This window comes from Tupaia chinensis, unplaced genomic scaffold (assembly GCF_000334495.1).
Source record: "Tupaia chinensis unplaced genomic scaffold, TupChi_1.0 Scaffold000294_5, whole genome shotgun sequence".
NCBI classification, from domain to species: domain Eukaryota; kingdom Metazoa; phylum Chordata; class Mammalia; order Scandentia; family Tupaiidae; genus Tupaia; species Tupaia belangeri.
Genome location: NW_006159782.1, coordinates 3,350,753 through 3,362,889, shown reverse-complemented (window position 1 = coordinate 3,362,889; position 12,137 = coordinate 3,350,753). Strand labels below are relative to the sequence as shown.

The 12,137-nt window shown below is 58.7% G+C and overlaps 1 protein-coding gene across 1 annotated transcript in view; it reads left to right on the top strand.

The window, feature by feature from the left end:
• Positions 1 to 5,709: 5,709 nt before the first annotated feature.
• The window catches only part of CACNA1I (calcium voltage-gated channel subunit alpha1 I), a 120,813-nt gene continuing 114,385 nt past the window's right edge, over positions 5,710 to 12,137 (top strand). Inside the window, 1 exon segment of the mRNA XM_014588682.2 lies at positions 5,710 to 5,953. Coding sequence (XP_014444168.2) covers positions 5,721 to 5,953 — 233 coding nt within the window. The 5' untranslated portion in view covers positions 5,710 to 5,720.

Below are 12,137 nucleotides of genomic sequence, written 5' to 3'. Positions count from 1 at the left end.
CATGGGGTCTCGCTGTGTGCATACCCAGGGGCCAGGGGTGCTACCCCAGTCACTCTCACAGGAGCCCTGCCACAAAACAGTCACCACTTCTTATGAGTGGCAGGGCCTTCGAGGCACCTGCCAGGCCAGGTCACATGCCGAAAAGATTGGCGGAGGGACTCGCACTCAGTCTCGGCATGGGCGCCCATGACCTGGAGCTCCATGCTGTAGGTCTGGGATGGTGCAGTTCATACTCGGGGCCGCTAAGGTCCTGGGTGAGTCCACGCCACCCCAACCTTGAGGGCCCTGGACTCTAGGGTTTCCTGAATGAACTTGTAGTCTGTTCTGTTAGCACTGATGTTAGCTGGCATGTTGTGGTTGTTGACAAAGGGATTCACAATTTGCCTGCTGGTGTGAAAACACACACACAGGTATGCATGAGCACGTACACATGCACACACACTCTCTCTCTCACACACACACACACCTTCAGACACACATACAGTCTGAAGGGACCAGGCCTGTCTTGGGTCTTTCTCCACCAGGGTTCGGAGCTCTGGAGACACAGGACTCTCGGGGCTCTGGGGTGCTGGCCCTGGTCTCCTCCTCTATGAAGTAAAAGTAAACATTCTTTTTTGTAATGGGGTTGTGGTAAGAATCGACACAGACAGTGCTTAGAAAGCCCTTGAGCCATTGCCTGATGGTGGTGATGGTGATGATGGCGATGTGGGTAGTGAGGCTGTTGAAGGTGATGCTGGTGATGATGATGACAATGATGACAATGATGGTGGTGCTGGTTATGATGCTGGAGGTGACAGTGTAGGTGATGATGGTGATGATAGTGGTGTTGGAGGTGGTGATGTAGGTGATGATGGCGATGATGGTGATGGTGTTGGAGGTGGTGGTGTAGGTGATGATGGCGATGATAGTGGTGTTGGAGGTGGTGGTGTAGGTGATGATGGCGATGATAGTGGTGTTGGAGGTGGTGGTGTAGGTGATGATGGCGATGATAGTGGTGTTGGAGGTGGTGGTGTAGGTGATGATGGCGATGATAGTGGTGTTGGAGGTGGTGGTGTAGGTGATGATGGCGATGATAGTGGTGTTGGAGGTGGTGGTGTAGGTGATGATGGCGATGATAGTGGTGTTGGAGGTGGTGGTGTAGGTGATGATGGCGATGATAGTGGTGTTGGAGGTGGTGGTGTAGGTGATGATGGCGATGATAGTGGTGTTGGAGGTGGTGGTGTAGGTGATGATGGCGATGATAGTGGTGTTGGAGGTGGTGGTGTAGGTGATGATGGCGATGATAGTGGTGTTGGAGGTGGTGGTGTAGGTGATGATGGCGATGATAGTGGTGTTGGAGGTGGTGGTGTAGGTGATGATGGCGATGATAGTGGTGTTGGAGGTGGTGGTGTAGGTGATGATGGCGATGATAGTGGTGTTGGAGGTGGTGGTGTAGGTGATGATGGCGATGATAGTGGTGTTGGAGGTGGTGGTGTAGGTGATGATGGCGATGATAGTGGTGTTGGAGGTGGTGGTGTAGGTGATGATGGCGATGATAGTGGTGTTGGAGGTGGTGGTGTAGGTGATGATGGCGATGATAGTGGTGTTGGAGGTGGTGGTGTAGGTGATGATGGCGATGATAGTGGTGTTGGAGGTGGTGGTGTAGGTGATGATGGCGATGATAGTGGTGTTGGAGGTGGTGGTGTAGGTGATGATGGCGATGATAGTGGTGTTGGAGGTGGTGGTGTAGGTGATGATGGCGATGATAGTGGTGTTGGAGGTGGTGGTGTAGGTGATGATGGCGATGATAGTGGTGTTGGAGGTGGTGGTGTAGGTGATGATGGCGATGATAGTGGTGTTGGAGGTGGTGGTGTAGGTGATGATGGCGATGATAGTGGTGTTGGAGGTGGTGGTGTAGGTGATGATGGCGATGATAGTGGTGTTGGAGGTGGTGGTGTAGGTGATGATGGCGATGATAGTGGTGTTGGAGGTGGTGGTGTAGGTGATGATGGCGATGATAGTGGTGTTGGAGGTGGTGGTGTAGGTGATGATGGCGATGATAGTGGTGTTGGAGGTGGTGGTGTAGGTGATGATGGCGATGATAGTGGTGTTGGAGGTGGTGGTGTAGGTGATGATGGCGATGATAGTGGTGTTGGAGGTGGTGGTGTAGGTGATGATGGCGATGATAGTGGTGTTGGAGGTGGTGGTGTAGGTGATGATGGCGATGATAGTGGTGTTGGAGGTGGTGGTGTAGGTGATGATGGCGATGATAGTGGTGTTGGAGGTGGTGGTGTAGGTGATGATGGCGATGATAGTGGTGTTGGAGGTGGTGGTGTAGGTGATGATGGTGATGATGAAAGTGAAGATGGTGGTGGTGATGGAGGTGATGGTATAGATGGTGATGGCAGAGGGAGGGCTGGGGTAGCATCCCCTGGGGATGGCATAGCTGGACCCATGCATACTTGGGCAGCCACCTTTGTGGGTCCCAGAGTGCCTTCACCTCCACCTCACATTGTCTCTTCAGATAGGCCTGCTGAATCAGACAGGAGGAGGGCTGAAGGCAACAGAGAGGGAAACTGAGGCCCCAAGAGGCTGGTAGAGTCAGGAATAGACACAGTGAGCCTCTGCTCCTGCCCTGCTCATGGAGACCAGTCCATGTGCCACCCCCTGTCTAGCAGGTCCACACCAGGACATGTCATCACAGTAAGGCCTAAAGAACACAGAGAGAGAGGAGCTTGGAGACTGTGAAGGCCAATGGACCCAAGGCTGACCCACTTTAGGTCATCACTACAGACGGGCTGGTGCCCAGGGAGACCCAGCTGCCAGCCCCTCACGGGCTTCCAGTCCTGGCACACAGAGGCAGGGACAGGCATAGGAAGAGGGGGCTCTGGACTGGACTGGGGCCTATAGGTGGGGAGCAGGTCAGCAGGTGGCAGACCCAGGCAGCGGGTAGAGGGTGGAGGCACAGGGAAGTAGGTTGGTAGTGGTGGCCATTGGTTGTGGTTTCTAGAAGCCTTGCAGTGACAGGGGCAGGTGTGGAGACAGAGGACCACAGTGTCAGCTTGAAACAGGGACAAGAGAGGCAAAAAGCAAGTGAATATGGAGCGGATGGAGCGGAGAGCGAGCGAAGTGGCCATGTGCGGGCCCAGAGGCGGGGCAGCCCCTTCCCTCTGTGCGCCTGCAGGAAGGGTTCTGAGGGGAAGGACGGGGGAAGGACGGGGTGCCATTGGACACACACCAGATCAGGGGCTTCTATCTCTAAGTTAGACCTCAAATCCACCCACCTTCCTACCTTCACCAGCAGCCCCCGCCAGGCCAGCCCATCTCTCCAGTCATTTCGGGGCCTTTCCTGCTCTGCTCCTGCCCTTCCACCCACTGTCTCTTCATCCCCCAGAGGGATAGCTTAAAAGCACAGATCAGAGCTCACCACTCCTCTGTCTAAAACCCTCCCGTGACTTCTGTTGCACTCAGGATAAAACCCAAGCTTGTTCCGTGGGCTCACTTAGGGGCCTGTCAGACTCCCAGCCTCATTCCCCTTCCTGGCCTGTTTCCTTCCTAAAGTGCACGGAGCTGGTCCTTGCTGGTTCCAGCCTCCTGGCCTTCGCACACCCTGTTCCTCCTACGCAGAGTGCTCTTCCTGCAGATCACTTATGGCTGGTGCCTTCCGATTCTCGTTCCCTTAAATGTTTCTCCTTTAGGAGGGCAAGGTAGTTTCTCTCTACTTCTCCTTTCTCCCTTATTTATTGGGTCATTGAAAAAGTCATGACGTGTTTATTTTTTTTGGAGAGATTTTTGCTATAGGACATGCACACTTGCTGTAGAGACAGAGAGAAACAGAGAGACAGAAAGCAAGATATCACCCCCCACAATCCCTTCTCCTTAATTCTTTTCTCAGGACTTGGGCGTGCGCGTGCACACACACACACACACACACACACACACAACTGGCATGAGTTTCTGGTTGACCGGAAAGACGTAAAGATGTAAATTATATGTGTGTTTGATGGTGTTAAGAGCTACAGAAAACCAGAACAACAGAAATTAGTCAACAGGAGTGTGGGCACATAGCCCTGGAGCCTGCAGAGTGCTTGCACACAGTAGGTGCTCAGGAACTGTTTGTTGGATGAATGGATGAGTCTGCAGGGAAGGGACAATGGCAGGGGCGCCCGGGGGGAGGAGCAGTGTGTGCCAAGGCCTGCAGGAGGGCAGCCAGCCTGCCGCGGAGCCTGGCGAGGCCCGGTGTGACCAGAGCAAGTGGCCAGTGAAGGGGGCAGTGGGCAGACCTGGCACCACCCTTGGGAGGCTGTTTTCCAGCCCCAGGTGGTTGACACGTGGCAGCCAAGGTGCCTGGGAGCTTATGTAAGGCCCGTGGCTATTTTTCTGGAATCAGGAGCAAACTCCTGAGCTCAGGAGAAAGCTACTTCCCTGACCAGCCGGGCGAAGTGGCAGGAGGCGCCGGCTCCCGCCTGATGCCCCCGGGAGCCAGAGAAATGTCCCAGTGCATCAGCTCCGGGCTGTCAGTCGAGGGCCCAGCAGCTGCCAGCAGCAGCTGGATGGGCGCCAGGGATTTGGGCCTCATCTCCCAGCCCACTGCCCAGCCTGGCACTGCCAGGGGCCCACAGTGGACGAAGCTTCAGGAGTTGGTAGCCTCTTGGGAGAGGTGGTGGGGGTGGGCCTGGGAATGGCTCTTCCTCCCGCCCTGCTGTTGGTCACTGTCATGGCTCTCGACCTGGGAGCAGGGCTTTGCAGGTGGGGCAGGCGGAGCCACTGTCCGCGGTCTCTGAAGGGGTCCGGGGGGCTGGCACTGGGATCTGGCCTCTAAACACCACCTGGGTCTGGGCTCAGGGCAGTGAGTAACCTTGGCAAGAATTCCTGCTTCCAGGTCTCAGTGTTCCCACCTGCCAAGTGGGCGCAATAGCATGCGAGCTCATCTTGAGCATCAGACAACACCAGGATGCGGCGTGCCCCTGACGGGAGCCAGAGCCAGCTACGGGCCCAGGACTGAGTGGAACCGTGGGGCCAGAGGCACTGCTCAGAGCTGCGAGCTGGTGATAGAGCAGAGGCCAGTCCAGGGGCTCCACGGGACTGCCCGCCCGTCCCGGAAGCTGGCCCTGGCTGCGGTCCCGGCTGCCATTGCCCGGCCTTGTGTCTGCCTTGCTCTTCTTTGGGCCTCAGTTTCTCCATCTGCAAAACAACGAAGTTGGTCTGAAGGAGCCACGGCTCAGCTTCGGGAGGCAGTGGGTGGAGGACCCTGGGGTAAGGGCTCAGCTGCAGGTCTCTGGTCACGGTCACGCGGCGCTCACTCCAGGAGGCCCGCTGTGATTCCTCCTGGCTTGCTGGGATCCCCCCACCCCCATATCTGACTCCACAACACCCCAATTTTCACAGCACACACAGTCGTGGCCATAATGTTGGCCTTCACAGTGACGTTCCCTCCTCACGGGTTTCCTTTCCCTCCGGTGGTGTGATAAGCACACAGCTCTTGTCTTCATCCTTTATTCGTGATAGAACACGTGTGTGCACATGAGAGCAGGGAGAGAGAGTGCACGGCGCACCCGCCACTGGGTCTGGTCACACGGCGAGTCCCTTACCCAGTCCTCCAGCCCCTCGGACCCTGCGGGGTTGAGGCTGGGCTGCCAGAGCTGTGGCACCGTGGGGAGGTGGGCTGAGAAGGACTGCTAACCTCCCCAACCGGGGGTTCTCCCGCTCTGTCTCCCCAGGGCCCTGAGCTCAGCGCGGACATGGCTGAGAGCGCCTCGCCACCCTCCTCACCTGCAGCAGCCCTGGCCACTGAGCAGGGAGTCACGGAGCAGCCGGGGCCCCAGAGCCCGCCTCCCTCCCCGCCCGGCCTGGAGGAGCCCCTAGATGGGGCTGATCCCGACGTCCCGCACCCGGACCTGGCTCCTGTTGCCTTCTTCTGCCTGCGACAGACCACCAGCCCCCGGAACTGGTGCATCAAGATGGTGTGTAATCCATATCCTTTGTGCAGCCAGGCCCTGCCTGGGGCCCGTGAGGGTGTGGGGCTGGGCCCGTGAGCCTTCCTGCCTGCACTTGCCTGGGATGAGGCCCCCAGCCAGGTGACATGTGAGCTCAGGTGGTGGTCTGGGGAGGCGTGGGTGTGAGGTCAGACTAGGAGGACCTGGTGCCCGCTGAGGTGCAGGTTCAGGAAGTGGCTGACAGCTGCGGGGTGGACGCAGTGGCCAGGCCTGCGCTGGGCTGGGGGTACAGCCAGCTCTCAGTGACAGTGACATTTGGAGGACAGTGATAGTGTGATGGGGTAGCCTGTGGGCGTGCCAGGGTGGCCAGGCCTGAAGCACCGGGCAGGACCAGCACAGGGGGGCTCCGCTGCCCTCGTCCTCCCTGTTGGGCCTCCTTCCAGGGCCGGAGGCAGCATCCTCACGGGTCCTCCCACCTCCATGCACTACCTCCAGGGCTCACGTCAGCCCCTGCCGGAGACCCTGCTGTTTTCCCTGCTCCCCACAGGACAGAACCCTAGGCCCCAGGCCTTATGTCCTCCGAACTGGACTCACTTCCACCTCTCCTCTTCTCCCATGCCCTTCCAGGGCTCAGAGCCTTTACCTACGGTGCTTCACCTGGCCAAATCCTTTGCTGCATTCTCCCAATCCCAGCTGAGGTACCACCTCCTCAGGGAAGCCCTCTGTGGTTCCCCCACAGCCTCTGTTTGTTGTAGGACTCTTCATCTGGCATCTGTCTCCTCCTGGGGTGCCAGGGTGGGAGCCTGTCTCGTTTGCTGCTAGACCCTGGCCCCTAGCTCAGCACCTGGCCCCTGGTGGGTGCCCCCACGGGGCTTGCTGGGTGCACACTGGCGATGTCTGAGTGGGATCTTCAGGCAGGAACGGCCTTAGTCGGGGAGGGCGGTGGGAGGAGGGCGTTTGGTGGAGGTTGCAACAGGGATGGAGGCCTCACAAAGAGCAGCCGAGGCAGGCTGGGGCGGCTGCACTGTGAGCGGGCCAGAGCGGAAGGTGAGGCTGGGGCAGCAGGACCTCGCAGGCCTGGCAGGTGTGGGGGGAGCTGGACTGAGTCAGACAGACCTGTGTTTAGAAGGGTGAGCTGGGAGCTGGGGGCTAGTGAGGAGAGGGTTTTGCGACCCAGGCTGTGGCCTCATGGTTTTGAGGGCCCTTTCCTTGCAGGATGACAAGAGTTGATTCTGTCTTTGCCACTTGCATGCTGTGTGACTTTAAACAGGTTGCTTTACCTCTTTGAGTCTTGGGTAGTCAGGATGGCCAGTACTGCTGTGGGCCGGAGATAGGGGTGTGGCTGAGGTGACCTTGGTCTGGATGTCTGACCCAGCTCAGCCTCTGATGGGCTCTGGCAGGTCTGGCTGGGCTGCAGCAGCACAGAGCCAGCCCAGATGTCACGGAGAGGTCCCCAGGTGGGAGTGAGTCTGAGTCCGGCCTCCCACATGCATCGCTGGGCAGTCCTCTCTGAGCCTTGTCACCTTCTAAAAATGAGGGGCTGCATGAGAGGCCTCTGGGAGCCTGGGCAGCTGGGTGCCTGCCCCCTCACCTTGGGAGATATGCCCACGCGCTGGGCCTCAGGTACCCCAGGCCCGGCACTGGGAAAAGCCGGAAACCCCGCCAGTTTTACCATTCTGACCTGTCGGTCCCTGAGGTCACGCCCCACTTTGTCTTTTCCACCCCTGCTGCCTCCGCCCTCAGGGTGTCTGAGGTAGGGGTTGGCAGTGGGGCTGGCCCAGGAGGGGACAGCTGGAGTCGTACCTCAGCAGGCAGAGCTGGGCTTGCCCTGGTCTGTCTCAAGAGCCTGGGTCCCAGAGCTGAGGCAGAATTCAGCCCCCTCCTTTGGGAGGGCCGTTCCAGCCCTGGGGGCTGCACAGGTGAGGGGCTCAGAGTGAGGTGTTCTGGTGTCCCCACGGCCAGAGGTTGCTGGGCTGGGGTAGGGATGGAGGACAAGGCTTATGCCCAGCAGCAGGTTAGCTCTGGACAGAGGTTGGCCTCATCCAGAGCAGAGCAACTTTAAGAGCATCAGGTCTGGGACGCTCAGACTGGAAACTTCCCTGACAGCATCCAAGGGTTCAGTTCTTTTTTTTTTTTTTTTGAGAGGTTTTTGCCATAGGGCGCATGCGCTCGCCAGACAGAGAGAGACAGAGAGACAGAAAGCAAGAGATCACCCCCCAGGAGGGATGGCCACGCCGTAATCCCTTCTCCTCCATTCTCCTCTTGGGATCTTGGGCACACACGCCCACGTGCCCGGTGTGAGTTTAAGCCACTGGGTCCCGGACTTGAACTGCGGTCGACTACGTGGGAGTCCAGCGACATAGCCATTACGCTAACTGCTGGTCCCCCAGGGGTTCAGTTCTGATGTGAGGCTCAGCAGCACTGTGAGTCTCAGTGTTGTCCCACAGAAACTGCAGAATTCTGGGCTTCAAAGAGTGTGAGAGCCTCCAACTTGGAGGCCACAGTGCCTGAAAGCGTGGGAGCCTCTGACAGTGCGTGTGGGAGCCTGAGGGCCGGTCCTGCTGGGCCTGGGACGGCGGTGCCGCATGGCTAGGCTGTCCGAGCCAGCCACAGTGAGGCTGAGGGGAGTTTGTGTGGTCAGGCCAGAGACATGGTGTCTGCAGGGAGCCCTGGAGCAGGCTCTGGCTGCTGGAGCACAGGGTGGCATCGGGGGGCTGGGAGATGGCGTGTAGGTGTTGTGGGGCGTCTTTGATCAGATGCCGAGGGCTCTTGGATTCTTTGTTCTGGCCAGAAACTTCCTTCCTTCCTATCGTCGATGGGAGGGGGTCAGGCCAATGTTTAACCTAGGGCTCTGCACAAGCTCCCGTGGGTGTGGGGGGCTGTCCCGGGCACACAGGACAGTTGGTGTTCCCGGCTGCTGGGCACAGGGTGCCGGTGCTTTTCTCAATCCTCGCAGCCACCATACAGGACCCTCTGCCTGTCCAGCTGCACAGAGGTGGTCCTGCTCCCCGTTGGAACCCAAAGGAAGGGCGGACATGTGGATTCAGCTCTGCGGACCCCAGGCCCAGGAGGGGGCAGGGTGGTGTGGCAGGGTCTGCCCCATGGCCTTTCCTGAGCTTGTGTCCCTTGTGCCCAGAAGCCTGGCCCAGAGCCAGCTGCCCTTTGAAGCTTGATGCTCCCTGACTCAGCTCCTTGTCCAGCCCAGAGCGAGGCCCTGAGTCACCGCCTGACTCACGGAGAGCCAGCAGGCTGCTGGGACCCTCCCTAGGCCCTGAGCTGGGGCGGGAAAGGTCCGCTTACTCAAATGTCAGCCCTGCTCCCTGCCTGGCCTGGGCTGTGGCATGTGCTGTCAGCTGGGGTTGCAGCTGGGAGGCCCCTGGGTTACACGGGTCAGGGGTTAGCTTGTGCCGTTTGACTCATGGCGGGGAGCGTGCTGGGCACCAGAGCCAGACAGACCTGAGGGCTGAGTTTGCTCCTTACTTGCTGTATGACCATGAGCTGGTTTCTTGACCTCTCTGAGCCCCGGTTTCTGCACCTGTCAAATGGAGGTGGTGGACTTTCCTCTTCACAGCGCTGCACTGAAGGCCAAAGCAGTACTTAAGGCAACGTGACCACAGGGCCTGGTAGACTAGGAAAGCCGCCACTCATGTGGCTCTCACCCATGCCTGCACGGTGGACAAGGTCCTCACGTACAGCTGAGTAAACATTTTGCTTGCAGTAGATTCAATAAGATGTCGGGCGACAGGTCTTTAGATAGGACATAACACCTTCAGAGGACATCCTTTCCAGGGAAAAATCAGGTTCAATCTCTGTCACTTAGACGAATTTGTGCAAGTTTGGCTACGTGTGGCTGAGTCCTCGTCAGTGCAGACATTGTTAATCGATCATGGCATCCTCCAGCAGGACACCCCTGGCAGCCATGACTAATCTGTTGTAAATCTATTTTCCACCTTAGATTAGCCTTTCAGAGAATTTTAGGAGTGTAACTGACTGTGTGGGTGAGAAGGGCCCGTGGTGGGCTATACTCACTTGTTTCCCCTCCTTGAGCCTCAGTTTTCTCATCTCGGTAATGGGACAATGAAAGAGGGTTAGGATGACTCTAGTGCAGAGTGGGCGTGAATAGCACAGAGGAGGTGCTTGGGTGATGGCGAGAGCTGACACTGTTTGAAGGACTTTGTCCACTCTATCACCGTTAGCCCTCATAGCTGACCCTGGAGGATGAGGAAAATGAGGTTGGGAGAGGTTGAATATTACTTGCCTTTAAGAGAGAGTGTGAGAGTGACAAGGAAGGGAGAGAGACAGAGAGAGTTATTTTGGACAGGATCTTTCTGTGTCCCCTAATCCTGGACAGGATCCCACTGTGTCCCCTAATTGCTAGGATACAGGTCTGCATAACCAGGCCCAGTGTGTTCTGGCTGGCCCAGGAACCGAACTCTGGCCGGTTGAGTAATTTTATCTAGGGTAGCACCACCAGGATATAGTCAAGCTGGGATGAAGCCCTGATTTCTCTGACTCTCCAGCCCCGGCTTTTATCCAGGACACTACCACCACCTGCAGGCCCTGGACTGATGCCCGGTCTCCGGCGCTCCACACAGGGTGGGGAGTTGGCTCTGCCATTCCCGGCAGCCAGATGAGAGGCCCCTGGTTCTCAGAGCCCTGGCAGAGGCCTGCCCGCGGCCACCCCTGGAGGAGCTGCAGCCCCATTATTTCCTGCGACAGCCAGTGCTGAGCCAGCCCTTCTGCGGGTGGGAGCCATCCATGCATGGTGGGGCAGGCAGTGGGCGTGAAGGCCTCCTCTCGGCTCCTGGAGGGGGAGGGCATGCCAGCCGCTCAGTGACCTGGGACAGATTTCCCCGCTCTGGTGCCATAGGTCTCCTGCCCACAGGACGGGGAGAGTTGGGCAGCACGGTTGGGAGGGGATTGCCGGGGGCATCCATTTCTCTGGGCCCTTCTCCCTCCCTTGGTAACTGGGTCCTGGTTCTCACTGCCTCTGTCTCGGGCCTTGTGCGCCCACCTGGTCCAGCCCCCGCCTCTGGGTGGTCTCGGCCATGGGGGCCTCTTGGGCCTTCCGGTCTCGTGGTCACTGGTCTCGGCTCAGCCCTCAGGAGCTGAGTGCCATGGGGTTTGCCCCAAGGACCCAGTGCATCGGTGGAGCAGAGGGTGGGCCCTTGTCCCTGTCTGTCACCCAGTCACTAGAGCACCTGGTGAGCCTTACTGAGTGTGCTGGTGCAGCCACCACACAGGGGACACTGTGGCCACTTACGGGGGAAAGTGGCGCCAGCTCCTTTGGCAGACTCGTGACTGGAGGATAGGGGGTGTGAGAAGAAAAGGTGTTGGCCCAGGGTGCTGGCTGTGGCCTGGAGAGGAGGGTCCCAGGGACCAGGCAGGTGTTGGTGACCTCAGGCCGAATACCTGACTGCAAGTGCAGATGACCTGCTCCGGGCTCCTGGCTCCCTGGCAGAGTGGCCCTGGACAAGTCCCTTGCCCTTGCAAAGCCTCTGCTCGTCTGTGGACTGGGAGCCACGTGATCTGCGGTTGGGAATGTCAGGGGTCCGGAATTCCAGGGCATGTGCTGGGCAGATTGCAGAGCGCCAACTGTGCGTGTTGGGCTGACGGGGGAGCGGCAGGGTCCTGAGGGCAGGCTGGCAGCGGGGCCTGTGTCTCTCACCTGAGAGGCTGCGGGCGGGCAATGGTGGTCCTTTGGAGGCATCAGGGCAAAGGAAGGGAGGGCTGGATTGAGCTGTCACTCGAAGACCCTCCCTCCCATTGCCTGCAGCCCCTGCCCAGTCTGTGGTCCAGGCCCTGCCCCCGGGCCCATAGTGTGCTTTTGGCAGCCGATTAAAGGCCTCTGAGACCCCCTGGGGTCTGGACTGCGAGGAGGCTCTCCCTTAATCTAACCACCACCCGTCTTGTCCTGAGCCCTTTCTCTCTGATGGGGCCTTTGGGAGCATCTGGGTTGGGTCTTACGTCTCTTCCTGTCTGAACAGCAGTTCCTGGGACCTCGCCCCTCCTGCCTCATGTGACAGCTGGCACCCCCTCCCACCCCTCCCCTGTGCACTGAGAGAGCCCTGGGCCAGAAGCACCGAGCGGTGTGACCTTGGCAGTCACCTCTCCTGACCCACTCTCCACTGCCCACCTCGCCTTACTCTTGGTGGGCCCTGGGGCTCCCTGGCAGTTTGTCATCTGGCAAGGGCTGTGTGCCCGGGGGGGGGGGGGGGGGGG